The sequence below is a fragment of the Podarcis muralis genome, chromosome 2 (genome assembly GCF_964188315.1).
Source record: "Podarcis muralis chromosome 2, rPodMur119.hap1.1, whole genome shotgun sequence".
Lineage (NCBI taxonomy): Eukaryota > Metazoa > Chordata > Lepidosauria > Squamata > Lacertidae > Podarcis > Podarcis muralis.
The window spans coordinates 44,030,871-44,053,408 of NC_135656.1; the positions used below are offsets into that span (position 1 = coordinate 44,030,871).

Below are 22,538 nucleotides of genomic sequence, written 5' to 3' on the forward strand. Positions count from 1 at the left end.
CGGAACCCTGCTCTAGTTGTCATGTGAGTGGCTGGTCACATGACCGCCTCTCTGGCAACTGCTGCAGGAGCTTCAGCTATGGGGCTCCGCTCGGGTTTGGGGTTCTTGATGGGGGCAGCGCTGGTGGCGGCAGCTGCGGCGACATGCGGCTACCAGGTAAGGCGGTCTGCGTCTGCACGGGTGTTATGGGGAAAGCTAGGGTGTCCCACTAAATTCTGGGTTCTTGCGCCGAAGAACGGAGAAGGTTGTGCGGAAGGTTGAGAGGCGCGGCGGTCTAGGAGGTGCCTATATGGAGAGAGTGGGATTCGTGAGGTCTAAATGAAAAGGGTGGGAGGAAACGGAGAGGACCCTCCGTTTAGGCTGCTCAAGAAAAAGATCGTGAAGAATCACTAAAGAATTTTAAATGGTATTCTGCAGGAGTGCAGCAGTAGGGATTTATTTAAACCCAGGGTCCTTTTTGTAATCCATTGGGCAGGAAAACTGAGCAAAATTAGCAAGGTGACCTGCTATGAATAGGGCTAGGCCATTACTTAACTGAAAAGAGGAAGCCTGGAGGATTCTGTAAAGAAAACCCTTCGAGAAAGGAAGCACACTGATGGGGGACTCAAGACTATGCGTACAGCTTTGTCATTCTTCTTAATTCATCTGAAATAACTGTTAACTACTGTATAACTATTTAGATCCTACAGCTGCACTCCCTATAAGGATAAGCTGAAAGGAGCAAGAGAGTGCCACTCTGTAAATTAGGCACGAGTGGATGATAAGAGAGAGTTGCTGAGGCCAGAATACTCTAAAGGAGGAACCTGAGAAAGGGGGTGGGTTGTAGTCACGAGAAAATTGTCAGATGCACAAAGGAAATGGGGGTGGGAGGTGTGGCCAAATTGGGAAGATTCAGCTACAGAAGAGACTGTTTTTGCATCTGGGACTGCCCACACAGTTCAGGTTTTAGTTTTGGTGCAGGGCTGAAGACTAAGAACACAAGATTTGCCCCACTTAGACCACACCAAGGTCTATCTGTTCCTGATATGGTCATTCCTGAATATCCAGTATTCTGATGCATCTGAGCATAATTTTATTGAGCTAATTTAGGTGTAGCTGACATTGTGCTTTGCAGATGCTGTTGGGCTACAGTTCCCACCATCACTGACCATTGGTCATGCTGACTGGCACTGATGGAAGTTGGGAGTTCAACACCTTCTGGAGGACACCATGTTTGCTGCCCCTTGATTTATTTTAAAGCTACCGTATTTTTCGCCCCATAGGACGCACCGGCCCATAGGACGCATCAAGTTTTTTTGGGGGGAAATAAAGAAAAAAAAATTATTTCCCCCCCCCAGGCGCTTGTGGGGCCGGCAGCGGGGAGAAGCGCTCTTCTCCCCGCAGCCCGCCTTCAGACCAGGTCCGGGGACAGCGGGAAGACGCGCTGCACCTCCCAGCTGTCCCCGGAGCTTGCAGGGCAGGCAGCGGGGAGAAGCGCTCTTCTCCCCGCCGCCCGCCTTCAGATCAGGTCCAGGGACAGCAGGAAGACGCGCTGCGTCTCCCAGCTGTCCCCGGAGCTTGTGGGGCAGGCAGCGGGGAGAAGCGCTCTTCTCCCCGCCGCCCGCCTTCAGATCAGGTCCGGGGACAGCAGAAAGACGCGCTGCGTCTCCCAGCTGTCCCCGGAGCTTGTGGGGCAGGCAGCGGGGAGAAGCGCTCTTCTCCCCGCCGCCCGCCTTGAGATCAGGTCCGGGGACAGCAGAAAGACGTGCTGCGTCTCCCAGCTGTCCCCGGAGCTTGTGGGGCAGGCAGCGGGGAGAAGCGCTCTTCTCCCCGCTGCCCGCCTTCAGATCAGGTCCGGGGACAGCGGGAAGACGCGCTGCGCCTCCCCACTGTCCCCGGAGCTTGCGGGGCTGGTGGCGGGATCTCCCCGCCGTCAGCCTCCAAACCACTTCGGGAGACAGCGGGATGGCGGCGTTCCGCCTCCCTCTGTCCCCCGACCTTGTGGGGCTGGCGCTGGGGCTCTCCTGAAGCCTGGAGAGCGAGAGGGGTCGGTGCGCACCGACCCCTCTCGCTCTCCAGGCTTCAGCGAAAGCCTGCATTCGCCCCATAGGATGCACACACATTTCCCCTTCATTTTTGGAGGGGAAAAAGTGCGTCCTATAGGGCGAAAAATACGGTATGTCGGCTAGTGGCCACAATCATATTCAGTGTTGGTTAATTCCGTAGACAGTGTGACTGAGAACCACCTTCAGCTTTCCACTGCTGTCCCCAAGGTTGTTTGGATTGAATCTGCTAATCCATTCTGCCTTTCCACAACTGCAAATCTCCCAGAGAGCTGATGATTCTTATTCTGTAAACACTGATGTTTTTGAGATGGGTTGAGAGCGTGGGCGGATTAGGGATTCAAGGCTGAGCACTCTGGAAAGCTGATTCAGTGTTTGTTATTTCCCAATTAGCTATGTCCTTCATGTTTGATTTGCTACCTGACTTCCCTATCTACTTAATGTTGTTCCCTGGGCAACTCTCAGTCTGAATACTGAGCAAACTTAAGTCAAGGTAAAATCTCCTACCTGTCTCTCAGCTTCTGGGAAATGGCTTCACTGAAGGTCAGATACTTATCTTTGCACTCCTGATTCTCCTCTGTTAGTAAATTCTGTGCCTATGCACATCTCCACACTGGCAGCACAAATGGTCAGCTTCACATAGGCAAGGCACAATAAACTGAGATCAAATGCCAGGGTCAGATTGCTCACGGGGAGCAAGGTCTACTCTTGGAGTAATGAAATCCAGGCAACCTGTGAGACCTATAACACCTGAAAGTGGTAAACTGTTTCTGTTTGCCAGTGCAGCACAGCAGAAACATTCTAACTGTTAATCTGAATGTCCTCACTTTGTGGTTTCTACCCTTGCTTTGAGCAGTATCTTTTGACCCTCCAACCAGAGCTCTGCATTTTACATGGAAGAGAGTTGTGTTAGTGCAAAGATTAGTGCTAGTGCAATGGAGTTTCCCCAGATCTGCTCTGGAGAGTGGGAGAAACGGGGGCAGATTTATGGAGCATGCAAGGCGAAAAATATTCCACCACACAGGGAAAAATCTTAGCTCTGACAGAACATTATACTTAGCTCTACACTGGGTACAACCCTAAACATTTTAGGCATCAGGGTTGTCTCATCTCAAGCTTTCAATAGATAATATATATTTATTCTGCCTTTAATTTTCATGAATAACCTTTGATTTCTGCTGTGTTACTTTAAGTGCTTCTATTGTGTTTTTTGGGAAGTGTTTCTCTTTTTTATCAACTGATTGTATATTTTATTGTTAGCTGCCTTCAAGCCTTGTTCTAAAATGTGAGTTAGATTTTTTTTTTAATAAATAAAATCAGTGCTAGAACATTGTAGACCTCATTATCTGCTGTTCTGAAATCTTCTGTATTGTGCTTCTCTACAAGCAGCAAGGAATTCTGGATCCCAGCTATTGTAAGCAAAGGGTTTATATATCAGTAGAAAAATTACTGTACCACTGAAACTGTATGCAAAATGTTTAGTTACCAATAGTATTAGCCAGTAGCGCTTCCCTATCTTGTAGCTAGCAGGAATTGTTTCTGCCTCCTTCACAGTTATACTGAGTTATACTACCTGTTTAGATGACTGTGGCTTTCCTGTGGCAGATTTTGAGATGTTTCCTTGTGTATATATTGTCTCTCCTGGCTCAGAAATGTGTTCTCTCTCTCTCTCTCTCTCTCTCTCTCTCTCTCTCCTTTTAGTCCTGCCCAGTGACAAAGCCCAACATGCTCAATGTTCACCTTATCCCCCACACACATGATGATGTGGGCTGGCTGAAGACTGTGGATCAGTATTTCTTTGGAGGTGAGTTGAAACTGTGAAGTAAGCTTGTAAGCGGTCTCACAGCAAGGCCTGGCAAAAGGCTGTAAGTTTCTAGGATCTGTACTTTAGGTTAAGCAAGAGCCCTTCTCTGAGTTTAGTGTTGAGTCTATGAAACGTGGCTCTAGGCATAGTAGACCAGTGTGGACATGTTTGGATTACTTTCCGTCCTTGAAACGGGGGATCAGTCCACAGGGCTGGGCTGCCTCGCCTTTTGACTGACTGGACCGTGTTGGAGGAATGATGCCCTAGTGGAGCAAAACCTTGTACCTCATTTCCAACAGACAATTGCAACAATCCTTAGTGTTTATATATGCCGTAAAAGGCAGTTTAGATATAGTTTCACAAGGTGTGAAAAATGCATTCAGAACTTGTTTAAAGCTCAGTAACCTTTGCAACAGTTCTCTAAGGTGCACACATATTATTCACTCCATGTTAGAAATGAGGGTTGAGGTAAAGAGATACAGTGGTACCTCAGTTTACTAACTTAATCCGTTCCTGAAGTCCGTTCTTAAACTGAAACTGTTCTTAAACTGAGGCGCGCTTTCCCTAATGAAGTCTCCCTTCGCCGGTGCCCTTCCACTGTTCGGATTCCGTTCTTAGACCGAGGTAAAGTTTGCAAACCAGGACACTACTTCCGGTTTTGTGGAGTTCGTAAACCGAATAGTTCATGAACAGGGCTGTTCTTAAACCAAGGTACCACTGTACCACTGTAGTACTTTCTCTTAACCATAGTTCATAGCTGAGGTAAATTTTTAAATCGGGGGCTTCTTGGCCTACATGTCATGCACTTCATTTTGTGTTAGACCTGCTGGGTCTGAGCTGTAAATTGCTGTTCAAGTATGGAATTGTCCAGCTTCTCTTTTGAACAAGAAGTCCATATGTTGTTTCCCACTGCCTCTGAGAAGAACCCACTGGGAGATAAGCCTTAGTGCTTTCTACGTCAACATCCTGTTCTGAAAGCTGCAGGTTGGTGGGTGGATTTTGCATGTTTCCTTTCAAGGCCAGAACAGTGCCACAATTGCAGATATTAGTTGTGACAGCTGTTTGACTGAGGAATGACAGGATATTTGTATGGTGCCACATAATGTGAAGTTCTCTGCAGGGACGTACGGTACATAAATAAAATAAACAAACACAACCATTAAATGGGGTGTTACATACATATAACAAAAAATAACATACCACAAACATAAAATTAAAACAAACAAAACAGGCCCGGATTATCTCCTAATTTATTTAAATATGAGATTCTGCTCTTGGTTGTCTTCTTCAGGGGGGGGACTTTCTTCCCTCTAGCCAGTACCTGGAGAATTTTTGGTCCAGGCATGAGCTATCTGATTCCTCCTCACCTTCTCCCCATCCCTTGTCCGTTGCCTTGCAGTCCGCAACGACATCCAGCATGCTGGGGTGCAGTACATCTTGGACTCCGTCATCCCGCAGCTACTGGCTGACCCCAGCAAGCGTTTCATCTACGTGGAAGTGGTCTTCTTTGCCCGCTGGTGGGGACTGCAGACTGAAGCCATGCGCCAGGCCGTGCGGCAGCTTGTTGCAGAGGGTAAGTATGACGGGCAGAGTGGGGCCCCTGTCTCCGTTTCCCACCTGGTTTCTCTGTGCGCAGGAAGGAAGACAGGGAGCTCTTTGCCTCTGGGGGTGGGGGAGCTTTCCTGAGGGAGAGTGGCGAGCAGGGAGCCAACTAGTTACTGTTTTATTTGTTCCATTTGTGAAAAGTCTCAGAGAGATTAACAAGAAAAAAATACATAAATGTGTGGGTTGCCAAGGCAGCAGAGCCAGCTCAAAAGTCTTGCTGCAACTGAGGAAATGAAGTGAGTGGCACTGCTTTCACTTGGCATAACCCAGAGAGCTCTCTCTCTCTGCCCCACATCTGTGCAAAAGCATGCAGATACGGCTTCTCCTGCTCTGCTGATCCTCTCACTCCCTCTCCCATCTGCTGTGGGGCGAAATCAGTGCCCTGCTTTCTCCAGTTGGCTGAGGTGGGAGGGAGCAGGGTAGCAAAAGCCACGAGAGGGGAGCCTCCTTTGCTTATTGGGGGCAATAAAGAGGCAAGAGGATATTCTGGGCTGTGACCAGGCAACCTGACCTGTTGGACTACAATTCCCATCATGCCTGACCATTGACTAAGCTGCCTGGCGTGATGGGAGTTGTAGTCTGGGACCCAGGTTGTAAGAACACTACCCAGAGGCTGTTTGTGGCAGAGGCCGCCAGTTGCTTTTCCACACCTGCTGGGGCTGGCTGTCACATCTCAGCTTACCTGCCTAAACACCTCTTGCTCTTCTTCAGAGCAACAGTGGAAGGCAGCACAATTCTTGTCCTGATGGTCTCTCTTTTTTTCCCTCCCCTCCTTGGTAGGGCGCCTGGAATTTGTGAATGGCGGGTGGTGCATGAACGATGAAGCAGCCGTACACTACAACCCAGTCATCGATCAGATGAGCCTCGGCCTCCATTTCCTGAAAGAAGCTTTTGGCGAATGCGGCCGGCCCCGTGTGGCCTGGCACATTGATCCTTTTGGGCACAGCCGGGAACAGGCCTCACTGTTTGCGCAGGTCAGCCTCTGTCCCCAGGATATTCCTATTGCACACAACAGCTACAGGATTGTACTCTGTGTCTCCTCTTCCCGTCGCTGAGGGCTCACCCACTCTCTCTTCTCCTTCCTTCAAGATGGGCTATGATGGTTTCTTTGTGGGCCGCATTGACTACCAGGACAAGGCCCAGCGCGAGGCCTTGCGGGAGATGGAGCAGCTGTGGCGTGGAAGCGGAAGCCTGCCTCCCCCTGCTGCTGATCTCTTCACTGGTGAGCAAGGCTGACTTGTCAGACATCTCTTATTCTGATCTGGTGGTCCCCAATGTGGTGCTCACGGGCACCATAGCACCCTAAGACACCACTCTTGCTGCCTGCCAAGCTCCCCTGCCCCTCCCAGGGGTTTTTTAATAACTGGGGCAGGGTTGGTTTGGTGGGAGATTGTTTGGGTGAATATAGCCTGGCTGTTTTGGGGGAGTGTATCCTGGTGTTGTTTTATGGCTTTGTATTTTTGGGGGGTATATACAGGTACTTTAAAAGCTGGGGGTGAGGGGGTATTAGTATGAATACCGTCTATGAATTGGGTATTTTGTGGTGCTGACAGCAGTTTCATAGATTTCCAAAATATGCCATGAGCCCCAAAAAAGTTGGGGATCCCTGCCCTGGCCAACCCACCAACAAAGCAGCTTAGTGCCTCCTGGGCAGCAAAGATGTTTCCCCAAGCAATGCAAATGTAAGACTAATCAAATAACCATAGAGACGGGAGTCTTCTTGAGGATCCTCTTATCCAGCCTCTCTCAGTAATATCGGTCTTGACTATGTCTCAACAATTGGTGCCATGTCTCTCTGTTTCTGTATTAACTGTCTCTTTTCACACTTAGATATTCCCAATTCCGATTCCTCAGTAAATGCATTTATCCCAGTACCTCTTGGTAATGCTCCCCTTGTTCTATTCAGTCCTCTCTCTCTCTGTCTCTCTCTCTCTCTCTGGGTGGTTCTTCCCCATGATGGCTCTCGGCTTCCTCTTTTCTTGAATGTGGCCTTGTAGGATTCACCCTGCCTTTCTCGTTTACTAAGAACATTCCGGTCAGAAAGCTCCCATTTCTCCCAACTCTCTCTTGGCAGGTGTCCTGCCAAACGGCTACAACCCTCCCATGTCTCTTTGCTGGGATCAGATCTGCTCGGACAACCCCATTGTCGACGACGACAGTGATGAGAACAATGTGGAGAGTATCGTGGCATATTTCTTGGGGACGGCAGCGGCTCAGGTTAGAGCAAAGGGGACCAAGGGTTTGCAGTTCTGTCCTCAGTCGGGAGGGGAAAGGGAATTAGTTTGCTAACAGCAAAGATCTAAGACAACAGGAGACAACCATAGGCCTGACTTGACCCATTAAGCCTTCCCAAGTAGCCTGCCAGCCCCTGACTTAATTTTATCACAGTGCCACTGTGAGGGTGGGGAGGAGGAAAGGTTGGGAAGTGCACAAAGTGAGGATGGTGTAACTATTGGACATATGGAAGCCACTGGATGAATACAAACTGATTCCTGTATTGAAATGATACAGGCAAAATGTGGTTCATAGGCTTTACTTACCGAACTTCACTCTAAACAACTTTTTAAAATGAAGTTGCATTCCTTATTCTGCATATTCCTTATTCTGGTCCTAGCCCTAAAGCATGATAACTTACATTACAAATATCTTGCATCTTGATCTAAAATTGAAGCTCCTTCTCTTCTCCTTTGCAACCTCCATTTGTTGTTGTTTAGTCGTTTAGTCGTTTCCGACTCTTCGTGACCCCATGGACCAGAGCACGCCAGGCACTCCTGTCTTCCACTGCCTCCCGCAGTTTGGTTAGACTCATGTTTGTAGCTTCGAGAACAACCTCCATTAGCCTTGGACTATTTGCTGGAGACAAGAGATTCACACATCCATTCTCTTCAGTAGCTAAGAACAAAGAGGGCACTCCACCCGAGATGGATGCCTACAGATTAGCATATGACATAGACCTGTAATACAACCCTTTTCTTATGACTGTGAGCTAAACATCTTGTGACTGAGCTACAAAGATACAGCCCCACTTAATGAGTAACCTCTTAGGCAATTCTTCAGCTTCATGGAAATTCCCAGCCATGCTTCACAGTGCAGTACAGGCATTTTATACATTTCCATTTCCATGTAACTTCCATCTCCAGCGCAGTATTGGGTGGGTGGAGAAGTTTAATCCTCCCAGTCTACCCCAGTGTCATAAAGGGGATACAGATATCCCATCCCTCAGCTGAGACACTGTGTGTGTGTGTGTGTGTGTGTGTGTGTGTGTGTGAAGACAAAGACTGTGGTGTGTGTTTTTTTGTTGGTTTTTTTGAGGGGGGCTCCCATTGCCAACTCTGGTCCCACCCACTCTTTTTAGCCCACTTATCATAGGAACTTTTGGAGGATTGGCAACAGGGCCTTATGCCCCCTAGGTCAAAAAAGCACTCCCCACCTGACGTAAGGCAACCTGTGGGTCATTTCTGAAGATGGTGTCTCACTAGTGCACAGGATCTGACCATTGATCCATCTAGCTCAGCACTGTCTGCCCTGACAAGCGGTGGCTCTCCAGGATTTCAGAAAACCCTATCTGGATTTCTATCCCTGCCGGGGATTGAACCTGGGACCTTCTGAATGCAAAGCAGATGCTCTTCCACTGAGCCACAGCCTTTCCCCACACTGAGCAGCTGAGAGCTGGTATAGCATAATGGCACAGAGACTGAAGTCTGCAGTTTGAATCTTGCCTCTTCCATAAGCTCACTAGGTGGCGTTAGTTCAAGCCACTCTCTCTTAGCCTCAGCCTCTCCACCTGCGGTGGTGGAGGAATAATAATACTTTCTCTACAGGGTTTTTTAAAGGATTGTAGCAATATAAATGCACACGGTGCTTTGAACTCTTTAAAAATATATATATTTATTAAATTTCCACAAATTTCATATAAAATTCTAATACATAACTTTTTTTTTCTTTTATCTGCTTCCCATCCCATTTTTTGTGGTGGTTTTTTTAAAATTCTATCCTGTTGCCTCGCCCTGTCTTCATTCTTTCATATCAATAACCATAATACAATAATCTCTAATTATTTCTGTTGCTCATAGTTCAAATCCCGCTCACAGATTCATCCTGTTACATTTCTTTAAATAGTTCGAAAAAGGCTTCCATCCGTCCATAAAACACAGTCCTTATTAAGTTCTCTTATTTTAGCTGTTGGCTTTGCTGACTCGGCATGGTCCGTTGCTTCGCTTATCCATGGTGCTTTGAGCTCTTGGAAGCGTTACACAAATGCTGCAGCAAGGCTGCTGTGGAATCAGGAGCCAGACCAACTCTCAGCATTCCTTCCATTAGGCAAAACACTATCGCACCAACCACATTGTCATGACAATGGGATCCGACTTCCAGTACGAGAATGCCCTCCTCTGGTACAAGAACATGGACAAGCTCATCAAGCACGTCAATGCAAAGGTATTCCCGGTTTATATTTGTGCAGTCATATTCTGCGCTAAGCTTCCAGACTGTTATCAAAGCCATACCCAACCCTTGACCTTGGTATAGGACAGCGCATTCCATAATTCAAAAGTAAAGGTAAAAGACCCCTGGACGGTTAAGTCAAGTCAAAGGCGACTATGGGGTTGCGGCGCTCATCTCGCTTTTAGGCTGAGGGAGCTGCCGTTTGTCCACAGACAGCTTTCCAGGTCATGTGGCCATCATGACTAAACTGCTTCTGGCGCAACGGAACACCGTGACGGAAACCAGAGTGCACAGAAACACCATTTACCTTCTTGACCTATTTATCTACTTGACTGGCGTGCTTTTGAACTGCTAAGTAGGCAGGAGCTGGGACAGAGCAACAGGAGCTCACCCCATTGTGCAGATTCGAACCGCCAACCTTCTGATCGGCAAGCCCAAGAGGCTCAGTGGTTTAGACCACAGCACCACCCGCATCCCTATAATCTGAGCAGGAGGCCAGCAGGGCTTAGGTTTCTCAAGCCAGGCGGTTGTATCTGGCAGTAGCCCCCGTGCCTCTGGTGACAAAGGCGGGTCAAGCTTTGGACCTGGTTTTTTTGCCAGGGAACCTGTGGCCTTCCAGGTGTAGTTGGCTTTCAACTCCTATCAGTTCCAGCCATCATATGGATGGCGGGAGCTAGAAATCCCCATTCCTACCTTAGTGAGAAAGCAGCCTCTACACACACAGTGAACAGGTTAAACATAAATTACCGCAGTAGTCAAATGTCACATTGACACAACCTCAGCCTTGTCTAGGCTGAACTTCAGTGAAAAACAGAGAAGGAAAGCCTCTTTCCTCCTTCCCCCAGTCAGCTCTGGAACTGAGAATGAGCTTCTTTCCTCATTCACATGCCATATTCTGGCAATGCTTGCTAGAGAGATATGACTTGGACCACGCCGAAAGAAAGCTAGAGCTGGCATCGTGCCCTGTCTTTGCTGCATAGCCGATACATGTCCGCGCGGCCCTTCCTTTCCTCAGTGAGTGCTTGCCTGTTAATTTCCCTCGCTTCTCTCTTGCAGCAATTGAATGGGAGCCGCGTCAATGTCCTCTACTCCACCCCAAGCTGCTACCTGTGGGAGCTCAATAAGGCCAACATATCATGGTGAGAGGGCTGGGTCTGGCTGGCTGGGCCGCCCGTGTTTGCAGCAGGAGCATTTCCTTAGGGGCTGGCCGCCTCCTCCTCTTCCCCAAGCAGGTGCTTAATTCTACCCCTGCGAGATGGCTGCTGAATGCTAGCAAGAGAGGGTGGGTTTCAACTGCATAAGGGCTGTCTGTTTGATAGGACACAGCATGTAGCTGCCAGAGGCACACCCTCCCCCCTCAAAAAAGAGTGTTCTTTTCTATAGATTCTGTCTAGGCCCAAACCTCTTTAGTGCCTGTTTCCCACTGCTGAACTGGGAGGGTTCATCTGGCCGCCACACCTGCATCCCTGCCATCTGCTTCCATCTTTTTTGCGTGTTCTGTTGGGTTAATGCCTTACTTCTTGTTCCCCAAGCAGCTTGGTGACTTGAAGGAGTCTCCCCACGCTCACCAGGCTGAAGAGCACAGAGAGCACAGCCTTCAACAAAAGGGGAGAGGGTCACTGTAGTCCGAAGCAGATTGCTCAGACGGCAAAGGCATTTCCGCTTCCCTGATGGAGCTATCTGCTCCCTCCTCCCTCGGTGTGCTGTTCTGGGGATTCTCCTAACCCCCAGCCTCCTCTGAGCCAATTTTCAGGGCTGAGGGGGCGGGGGAGAAGCCCCATTGAGCTAGTGGAAGTTCTTGCAGGGCTGGAACTCATTACTTGAATCCTGCCCATTGATTTTATGTGCAATCTGAATTGCTTAATGAGCTCATTCCATGCCAGTAACCTTCATTGTGTACTTTGGGTACATAGAAAAGTGGGGTTACTATTAATATTAATCATCAAAAGCATTTAGTGTTTTACTTTTCTAGCCTTGTAAAGGTTAGCTACTTCCATATTAAAAGATGGAATACAGGGGCTGATAGGCACACAGTCAGTCAGTGAACCCCTGGCAGAAGATGGATTTGGCCCTGGGCTGCCTCTCTCCATGTCTTCAGATCCTGGGCTGACCACTTGCCGCCTCCTGCTCTCAGGCTCCATTTGAGGTGCAGGGGAGGGTGATATGCCATACACAGGTGTAGATCTTGGCTGAAATGAAATCTGCGTTGGGCAGGACTGTGAAATACGATGACTTCTTCCCATATGCTGACGGTCCTCACCAGTTCTGGACAGGCTACTTCACCAGCCGCCCGGCTTTGAAACGCTACGAGCGGCTCAGCAATAACTTCCTGCAGGTCAGTGCTCAATTGCGGCGGGGGGGGGGGGAAGAATACAAAAAAGGGAGTATTTTCCTCCCATAAGATATGGAGGGGAGAGGCAAAGAACCAGAACTCCTGGGTCCTGGTCCTGCTGCCATCAGTGACTCCTTAGGCTCTGGACATACCCGACAGGTGAGCATTTCTCATGCCTCTAATGCTGTTTCTTTACTTTTGCAGGTCTGCAACCAGCTCGAAGTATTAGCTGGCGCACAAGCAAATGTGGGGCCTTATGGCAACGCCAGCAGTTCTGTGCTGCGTAGGTGAACTTGTGAGGGTTTCGGCGGGGTGGGTTCATCCTGATATTACAGTAAGAGCCAGGAAACAGCAGTCGCTCCCATGGTGGCTATTGGAGGGTCTCAGCCAGGATCTGGTCTAAATTCTGAATTAACTTGGAGAATGTGATGATTATTCATAATTACCTGGCTTTCAGCCTAAGATCCCAGGGCAGTTCACAACATTAAAGCATAGTATTACAAGTTTAAAACAACGTACAATGACAAAAATAAGGGGAGTCGTAAAAGTATATACCTGCAGGTGTCAAAAGCCAAGGCATAGGGCAGTGGTGTCTGTATTGGAGAGCCAGTGAGTTGGGGTGGCCACTGTCTGCACGTGTGAGCCAACCTATTGGGGTCCCATCCCAGTGTCACATGACACGCTCCTCTTTTTCTTGCAGGTCAGGCCATGGGAGTTGCCCAGCACCACGATGCAGTGACTGGCACAGCAAAGCAGCATGTGACCAATGACTACGCCAAACAGTTGTCTACCGGCTGGGATGCCTGTGAGGTGTGTGCTCTGAACCAAGAAAGCGGCCGCCCGATGTGTCTCACATGCAGATGTATGTGAGCGTAATTGGATGAAAAGGTGGAGGGCAGCCCTGTCTCCTCAGTCCTCTCCTCCAAGATGTTTGCTGATGCCTTTCCTAGACCTGTATCTGGCTCTTTCTTGTGTGATGTTCTCTTCGCTGCCCTGGACTTCTTTTGGGTGGAAGGGTGTACAAATATATAAATGTGTGAAGTTGCTCTGTTTTCAGGACTTTGACCTTCCCTGGGGATCTCCTTGTTATGTTTCTGCACCTTTGCACTGGTACCTTCATGACGAGAGTGGTTAACCTATAGCTACCATTTTCTCTGGCCTTGCAGGTTGTGGTCAGCAATGCCCTCACCAGTATCGTTGGAAGCAAAGAGAACTTCATCTATTGCACCTATCTTAACATCAGTGTCTGCCTGCTGACTGAAGTTGCCTCTACTGTAAGGGACCATCATTTTTGTCTAGTCCCTTATCCCACTGGACACCTGAAATCTGTAACTTCCCTCTTTCCCTCCAAGCATCAAGGGTTGTGCCTTGGCATTTGGGGGGACCTTCCAACACCATCTCAGTTGGCTGGGCTCCTCTTGGCAGTCATTCATTCCTTCCTTAACATGTTGCTCTCTGCCCTTGCAGTTCATGGTGATCGTCTATAACCCTCTGGCCCGCCCTGTGGGATGGAACGTCCGGCTGCCAGTGAATGGAAGCCATTACTCCGTTTTAGATCCTAGTGGCCAGGCTGTTCTGAATGAGGTAGGAAGCAAACAGCCCCTGTTTCCCCTGTAGCTGGGGATGCTTGAGGGGTAGATAGAATTGAAATTGGCACTGTTTTCCACACTGGGGCTGCCCAGTAATGAAACATTTGGTGGGGTGGCCAACGTCAGCCAAAGCTCTTGCCAACTTCTCAATCCTCCCCCTGCTGCAAAAATGCATCAGTGCTTGTCCACTATCTTAGTGCTTCTCTACTCAATGGCCATGAAACTGATGTCCCATGTTGTCTGGCTTATCACAACACCAAACTCCCCTGAGTTCTTCAAGAGAAGAGTATCCCTTCCAGGTGCTCTGCTGAGTGGAATGAAGAACTGTGCAAACTTCCTTTCCAGGTCATTCCCGTATCGAATTTCACCCGTGCTGTTCGGCGTGACCGGGGCGATGCTGTCAATGAGTTGGTGTTCCAGGCATCTGCCCCACCGCTGGGCTACACCACTTACTCGGTCTCTAGGCTGCCCGGCAAGGAGCCAGCGCGATCCAGACTGCTGAAGAGGTTGCCCCACCAACCTGGAGCAGACCAACTTTCTTGGTCAATCCAGAATGAGGTATTCGCCAATCTCACCCTGACATTTGGCTGACTCTGCTTTGGTCTGCCTGGCCTGGTCTTGCATGCTCTTTTCCCATGAGGCACAAGCCTTTCTTAGAAAACTTTCAAGGGGCAATTTGTTTTTCTCAAGGAACATTATATTATAACTTTGAGCAACAGAGAAAGCAGAGATTCCCACACCTGATTCCTACCAACAGTAAGTGGTATTCAGCTAAGAGCTGGCCCATTGTAATTCATGGATGTGACTAAGTTAGGTTAATTAACTTCAGTGGGTCGGTCTATCCTGAGCAAAACTTGGTTGAATACTACCCTATATCTGGATTTTCAGTTCTCCATTCCCAAATGTCCATTTTGGTGTAAACTTTAGACTATTCTTTACAAAAGTGTTACCAGACCCCTGAAATCGGGGACAAACTATGAGTTCAATCTGTAGAAAGAAGTATAACCCAAATCTATGAACTAAGACCAGTTCAGGAACAAAACAAGCTTTCTTGAGAAGTCATCTTCCTTGGAGACATTCGAGAAAAGCACTGAAAAGAAATCCATCAGAGGCTGCTCCCTTGTTTATGACGTGGGTAGAATGAGATGACCACATGATACACTTTTTCCTACTTTAAAACTTTTGTAGGGATCTGTTTCTTGAAAGCAGACTTCCCTGGAATGACATCACATCTTTTCATGCACATCCAAACTAAGAATCTTTTCCAGATTGCATCTCCTACATCAATTTTTTTCCTTTTCTCGTTCCCTCCCCCTCCTCCTCCTCCTTTCCCAGCATCTACGAGTTCTGGTTGACCCCAAAACAGGACTCCTGAAGGAGATTCAGAACCTGGATAAGAACATCTCCTTGCCAGTGTCTCAGAACTTTTTCTGGTGAGTTGTCTTCTGCTTCGAAAGGGAGCAGCTTTGGGAAGCAGTGTGGAGGGGAGCTCTCTACCTGGACTTCCTGGCTGCGAGCTGGACTCTTGCCCCTGTGGAAGGTGGATATTAAAGATGGGCTGGCTGTCTTTATACTTTCCTGCTTGAATTATTGGCAGTAGTTGGTGGGGAACTTGTCATAGCTGCATCACCGGTTCTGTCCATTGGCTGACTTCTTCAGGTACAATGCCAGCGCTGGGAATGAAGAGAATTCCCAGGCCTCTGGGGCCTACATCTTCCGCCCAGACACCTCTCAGACCTTCCCCATTGCCAAGGGAGCCCAGGTGCACCATGTGAAGGTAGGAAAAACCAGCAGAAGACGGAACAAATACTGGCTGAGGGATGATCATAAGCCTAGAAGGGCTGCTAGCCTGTCCAGGGAACTGACCCAGTCACCAAGGGCCTGAAGAGCTTTGGATAGAAGGATGGTGGCCACATCCAAGCTGGCTCTCTTAAGTGGTTCTGTACCCTAAATCCCACGTTCATTAACAGTGAATCCCACAAACAGAGCATGCTGAATGTCTTGTATGGCTTTGCTGGGCGTTTCTGCATAGTTTGGGCTGCAGGAACAGTGTTGCCTTGCCACTGAATGCTCAGTGTTTCACTGTGGCCTAAAGAGACAGAAGAGAATTGAAGTTGCAGTGTGGAGCACAGGAGATGAGAAAGTTATGGCGATATAGGAGAGAATGAGGAAGAGATTGGAAGCTGTCACAGCTCCCAGCCCCGTTTTCATGGATGTTTTGTCATGTATGTTGCTTTTGAGTCTTCATGTTTTACCATCCACAACCAGAATTTTTTTGTGTAATTATTCTGAAACAAATACTGGTTCCATTTTAATTTCTGCGGTGGCCGAACTGCAGTTGCCAGGGCTTGGTAGTGAAAACAGGCTTTGTTCCTCCTTGGATTTCTGCTGGTGGCTCTTAAGTGACTGGGGAAGGCGGATTCTGCTGCCAGACCCCAGAAGCATCTAACATGTACAGCAGGAGTGGCTAACCATTTCCAGGCCAAGGGCCACATTGACCCTTGGACAGCCCACCAGGGGCCAAAGTGGGGAAGGCAAGATCTGCTGTTCTCAATGCTGATACCCAGAAGACTCTTCCCATCAGCTATTTAAAATAAGTTTATCATTGGCAGGGTTTTGTGCGGGGAAGGGGGAAGCTGCATGTTAGCCTCCTGGCTTATAGCTCATGCCTATGTCATTTCAAGCCTAAGGTTTCTCATGCATGTGTGGCAATAGAGTGCCCTGGACTACTTTGGCTACCACTTTTGTATGCCCTCCTTCCTGCCCCCTTGCACGCGCACACAGTCTCCCCAACCCCATCTGTGCCACTTTTTATCAATAGAAGGGGCTGCATATCGATGCCAGGCAAATTATAAATAAAACCTGCACGTGTCTCTTATATGGCAGACCCAAGTGGTGGAGGAGCTGTACCAGAACTTCTCTGCCTGGTGCTCCCAGGTGGTGCGACTCTACGCCGGGCAGCCCTACGTTGAGCTGGAATGGACGGTGGGGCCCATCCCTATCCAGTGAGTGTTTGGAAGCTGGGGGCGGGGGTGGGGCCTTCCCCTTGTCTTCAGAGTACATCTCTGACCTCCGGGTTGTCCCACAGTGACGGTCTTGGCAAGGAGATCATCAGCCGCTTCGAGACAGACCTGCAGACCGCTGGCCGCTTCTACACAGACTCCAACGGGCGTGAGATCCTAGAGAGAAGGTACTGGCGAGAGCAGCAGGCAAAGTGAAGCCTTTGTGTCTTGGGACTGTCCCTCCATAGCCTGGACAGGAGCAGAAGATGCTAAGAGCGAAGCTGTTCTTTCTCCATCTTGACTCTTCCTCTCCCCCATCTCCCGACAGATGTGTAATGGGGAGGATAATACTGGCTTATTGTAAGAAATTCTAAGACAATAGACATGCACTTAAGGAAGAAGTGTCTTAACGTAGTTGCTGCTGCCAGCCCCTTGGGTCCATTTTGCTCTGCCTCTGCCCTTCCATGTTTTGTTTTTCCATCCTCATTCACAATATCTGGGTTCCTAACTGGCTGAGGAAAGGCAGGAGGTTGATATTCCCCTTCCTCTTCTCTCTCTGCTCACCCTGGTGCAGGCGCAACTACAGGGCCACGTGGAACCTGAGCCAGACAGAGCCTGTGGCCGGCAACTACTACCCTGTCAACAGCCGTATCTACATCAAGGTAATGGCACCCCTTGCGCACTGTGACAGGCCCACCTGCAGGTCTACCAACCCGCACAGCGTAATTGTGGGATATGTAGGGACAGGTGCTCCTCTGTTTCCAGTGAAGGTTTGGGGCAAAGGTGGAGGGAGGGGGCTGTGGGTTGTGTTCAAGTGTGGTGGGAACGGGGGCTGAGAGAAAGGGCACACCTGCCCTGCCCTCCTGTAGCACCTAGCGAGCCGTGTGGCAGGAGGCTTTCTGAGTGTACACACGCATGCAGCTCTGTCCCTGCTTTCTCTTTGAATCGCTCCAGGACCAGAAGGTGCAGCTGACGGTGCTGACGGACCGCTCGCAGGGAGGCAGCAGCGTCTTTGACGGCTCTCTTGAGCTCATGGTGAGTGCAGCAGGACTTCCAAGTAGCAAGAAGGGCAAACTGCCTCAGTGTCAGGCCCAGGAAGAGAAGGAACCACGGTCAAGTAGAGAGGCCCTCATAGGCTGGGTGACTCTGGGCATCCAGAGAAAGCAGAGAGCTACCCAGTCGGGAGTCACTGAGGATGTGTAACTTTCACATTTTCTTCTGGGCAACCTTTTGAAGTCTCCATGCCAGTGGTGGGCGGGGCCAGAGGCCGAAGTGGGTGGAGTAAGAAATGCAAATACTACCTTTGTGCAGTTGGCTTGTTTCTACAGAACCTCTGCATCCTGTATCCAGACAGGAAGGAGGCCTTATCAGACACAGTCCAGCCAGGCAAAAACACTCAGGCTGCAAAGCAGGGGCAGGGAGGGATAGGGCCTGAGGGTGGGGGGGGGGCCTACATTCAGACCCTGACCCTGAAGTTGCCCACCCTGCCTTAAATAATAGCAAGGCCAAAGCTTATACTGGTGACTCCAGTGAAGCAATTGCTGGTTCTTCAGCATCCTAGAGTGGCAAGCCCACTTTGTAGCACCAGGCCCTGTCAGCTGCAAGGCAAGCAGACCAGCCGGACCTGCAGCACTTCTCCCAACTTGCATCCCCTCTCCCCCTTTCCTCCATCGTGGTCTTCAGGTACATCGACGGCTGCTGCATGACGATAGCCGGGGCGTAGGGGAGCCACTGCTGGAACCTGGCGACTTCCACCATGGGCTGGTGGTCAGGGGTCGCCACCTCATCCTCGTGGACACAGCAGAGTCGTCAGCCGAGCAGCACCGCCTGTGGGCCCAGCAGGAGTTCATGGCACCACAGCTGGTGTTGGCCCCTGGCCAGGGGCCTCCATACCAGCCTGGCCAGGACAACGTGAAGGAGGTGAGGGAACGGTTGGGAAAGCAATGTAGTCAGTTGGCTGTGGCTGCCAGTTGCACGTACTCAAGGCCTTGCATGTGCAGCTCTGTGGGCGAGCTGATGCTTGGCATGCAGAATGGTCCCCCCTCTGGCTAAAGAGGGCAGAGCTTGGAGTGGTCTCTGCCCCAACCTTTGGAAAGGTGCTCTCATTCAAAGTCAACGGTACTAGGCTAGATAACCCATGACTCTCCAAACAAGGCAGATTCCCATATTGCTCTACAGTCTGGGCCCAGAATATCTTGGGCAACATATTTCTTTGTATAAATCACATCCCACCCACTTGTCCACATAACTTTCTTAGAAAATGATGTGATCAAAAAAGAACAATTCATTGGCAGGTGGGGACACAGATGTTGTATTCTTAGAAGGTGTTTCTTATTCTTGAGCCCCTTATCTTTTACTGACTTTCACAACGTATTTGTCTCACTTTATTGCTTTGGAGTGTTTTTAAGCCAACTCTTTGAAATGGCTGATCAGTAAAGTAAAAGCTAGTGAATCTCAGCTCCGTTCTAATCGGGTGGTGTCATATTATGATGCTTGTCTGACTGACTCTCTCCTTCCCCAATCCCAGTTCTCTGCTCTGCACCAGGCTCTCCCTTCAAATGTCCACTTGCTCACGCTGGCCCAATGGGAGCCCGACTCCGTTCTCATCCGTCTGGAGCACCAGTTTGAAAGGGGGGAGAGCGCCAATGGCTCCATGCCTGCTGTTGTTAACTTGCTGGTAGGTCTCTCTTGTAATATTCTTCATGCCAGCATTTATTTCTCTTGTCTTGTAGATGAGGGACTGAAGCTCACAATGAGTGACTTACTGGAGGCACTCTAGTGAATTTATTGGCTGAGCTGAGATTTAAAACAGGGTCCACGTCTCATTTTCTTCACTACTATGTTAGCTCTTAGAAACTCTGCCCTGTTCTCAGAAGTAGGATATTCAAGATATGGAGAAAAGAATGCTAGTCTGTGTTAGTTAATCCACAGTTAAAGGGCTTTACTCTCTTAGGTGTGCTGCAGCTTCCAAAACCACCTTAAAAGGTTGGGAGAACTTCCAAAGGAGTGAGTTTAAGGAGTTTAGCACTGGGCTATAACTTCAACTAACAGCATGATATGGAATCTCTCTTGAGTTGTCACCATACCCTGTATGGCTTTTCTCTCCACACCTTAGAACTTGTTCTCATCTTTCAACATCATCACTGTGCAAGAGATGAACTTGGCTGCTAACCAGAAGCTGGAAGACGTGAACAGGCTGATCTGGCAGCCAGCTGAAGGTAAATCTTCAACTCTGAATGTGGCTACTGTGACAGGCTGGATGGGCCATATCTGTTGCTATAAGAGGAAGATGGCCAGCGGGGACCAAAAAACCCACAAATCACTGGGCAATACCCTCTGCTAGATCCATTGAAACCAAGTTACTTAAGTCAAATCCATAGACTTCAGTGGGTCTACTATGCATGCAACCAAGGGGGCTCACTGCTCTAAACTACAGTAGCACAGAACCCATCTTCCTCCTTCACACCAGCTATTAATAATTGGCTATGTCTGTGCTTACAGCACCAAACTGCTTTGATCCTTGTGTCTTAAGCAGCAGGGGTGTTCATAATGACAACGGTTCATAAATTATATGTGTAAGAATGCTATTGTGAAAAAAACAGCCTTTGGTCAAGCCAGTCCTCTGGAACAGGGTGAATTTGGTACCGTCCTGCTCATGTGACTATTAATTATATAGGTAAAGGACCCCTGGACAGTTAAGTCCAGTCAAAGGAGACTATAGGGTCATGTGGCCAGCATGACTAAACCACTTCTGGTGTAACACAACACCGTGATGGAACCCAGAGTGCACAGAGTGGGTGGCGCTGTGGTCTAAACCACGGAGCCTCTTGGGCTTGCTGACCGGAAGGTCGGCGGTTTGAATCCCCGCAATGGAGTGAGCTCCTGTTGCTCTGTCACAACTTCTGCCAACCTAGGAGTTCAAAAGCACACCAGTGCAAGTAGATAAATAGGTACCGCTGTGGTGAGAAGGTAAATGGCATTTCCGTGCGCTCTGGCTTCTGTCACAGTGTTCCGTTGCACCAGAAGCGGTTCAGTTATGCTGTCCACATGACCCGGAAAGCTGTCTGTGGACAAACGCCAGCTCCCTCGGCCTGAAGAGAGATGAGCACTGCAACCCTATAGTCGCCTTTGACTGGACTTAACCGTTCAGGGGTCCTTTACCTAATTATATAACTGTCCCCCAAATATGCATAAGATCCCAGAATTCCCTGAGTATCTCATATAGATAACCATGCATCATTGAAACAGTTTAGACTACACTTACTGTGCAGTGGTTGCTTCTAATGTTGTCCGATTCAGATTCTGGGTGTGTGAATAAGAGGCAAAGAGCCTTTCAGAACAGTCTCCCCAAGGCAGAGGGGCTCAGTCCTGTTTCTTTCCCCCTTCCACCGACACTTGAAACCCCATAGGAAGATGCCTAATATTAAGTCTGACCAGAGGCTCATCTGCCTCATTACTGTCTACACCAGGGGTCGGCAACCTAAGGCCCATGGGCCACAAGCGGCCCATGAGGGTCGTTTAACCAGCCCATGAGCTGCCTCTGAACCAAGCCGCCCGCTTGGTGAATCCCCACATGCTGCGCTAAACCAGCGTAGCACGGGGACTCACTTTCGCAGCACCGGAAATCACGGGGGCTCATGCACGATCCGGCCCACGGATCTCCGCTGGAGTGAACCAGCCCAGGCAAGGTAAACCTTGCCAACCCCTGGTCTACACTGCCTAGCAGCAGCTCTCTGGAGCTCCAAGCAGCAACCTTTACTAGTTTTACCTGGAGGTGTGAGGTGTTGAACCTGGGGCAAAGCAGATGCTCTACCCTTGCCAGTTAGCTGGTAATCATCTGCATGTAACTCACAGGCTTTCCACTAAATGCTTGCAATTAACTCCCAGAGGCAAGGGACTTGAAGCCACAGGATCATGTATGTAAACTAAGACCAATTGCATTTATTAGCCGACCAAAGATACTTGTGCCATTGCTATTCTACTTCATTAGATGCACAATTAGTCCTATTGTTTCTTTCCAAAAGCGTCTTATCGACAAGGGACTGGGGTTCCAATATTGTCTTTCCTAAACTCCTTCTATCCACAGGAGCAGCAAAACAGCAGTCCAGAAGCAGGCTGGACCCAACACACATTGCACTGCAACCCATGGAGATCCGGACATTCCTGGCTCGTATTCAGCACAAAACAAGGCCTGGCAGAGAAATCTGAGCAGAGGGATTAATGTTCCACCTCTTAGTCCGTCCAAATGGAGTTGTGTCAAGCAAGGGCAGGACACTGGAGCGCTTGACAGGGCCTTTTCAATGGAGATGAAATGATTTCTCTCCAAGCCAAGACATTCTCGTGGAGAGAGGATTCTTTTAGGCTGCTAAAAGGCAGTAGAATCAGCTGCTGTGAATTTCTGCAATGATTTTGGTGAATAAGGGATCACTGTAAAATGCCTTTATACTCCCTTTCCCTCCACACCTGCACACCAAAGAAACTTGGATCATTTTCAGCGGAGGGTGTGGAGTTGGTGGAGTACTTGGGCTACCGTAAGTGCAATCATTACCTTTTCAATAAACCACTTAAAAACACACTGCAACATTCTGCTTTTCGACCCCAGTCTAGCATCTAAGTACAGTGGTACCTCGGGTTACATACGCTTCACGTTACAGACTCCGCTAACCCAGAAATAGTGCTTCAGGTTAAGAACAGAAATCATGCTCCGGTGGCGCGGCAGCA

General features: G+C 49.1%; 1 protein-coding gene across 1 annotated transcript; it reads left to right on the forward strand.

Moving 5' to 3' along the window:
- Window positions 1–9: 9 nt before the first annotated feature.
- Window positions 10–22,390, forward strand: MAN2B1 (mannosidase alpha class 2B member 1). The gene is made up of 24 exons (XM_028717342.2): window positions 10–156; window positions 3,744–3,846; window positions 5,246–5,419; window positions 6,232–6,425; window positions 6,541–6,673; window positions 7,526–7,668; window positions 9,772–9,888; window positions 10,951–11,033; window positions 12,109–12,229; window positions 12,431–12,509; window positions 12,927–13,036; window positions 13,393–13,500; window positions 13,694–13,810; window positions 14,161–14,373; window positions 15,151–15,248; window positions 15,475–15,592; window positions 16,702–16,820; window positions 16,904–17,005; window positions 17,392–17,479; window positions 17,772–17,852; window positions 18,501–18,737; window positions 19,345–19,494; window positions 19,933–20,035; window positions 21,904–22,390. The coding sequence occupies exons 1-24, from the start codon at window positions 40–42 to the stop codon at window positions 22,023–22,025; spliced, it is 3,030 nt and encodes a 1,009-aa protein (XP_028573175.2). The 5' UTR covers window positions 10–39; the 3' UTR covers window positions 22,026–22,390.
- The last annotated feature ends 148 nt before the right edge of the window (window positions 22,391–22,538 follow it).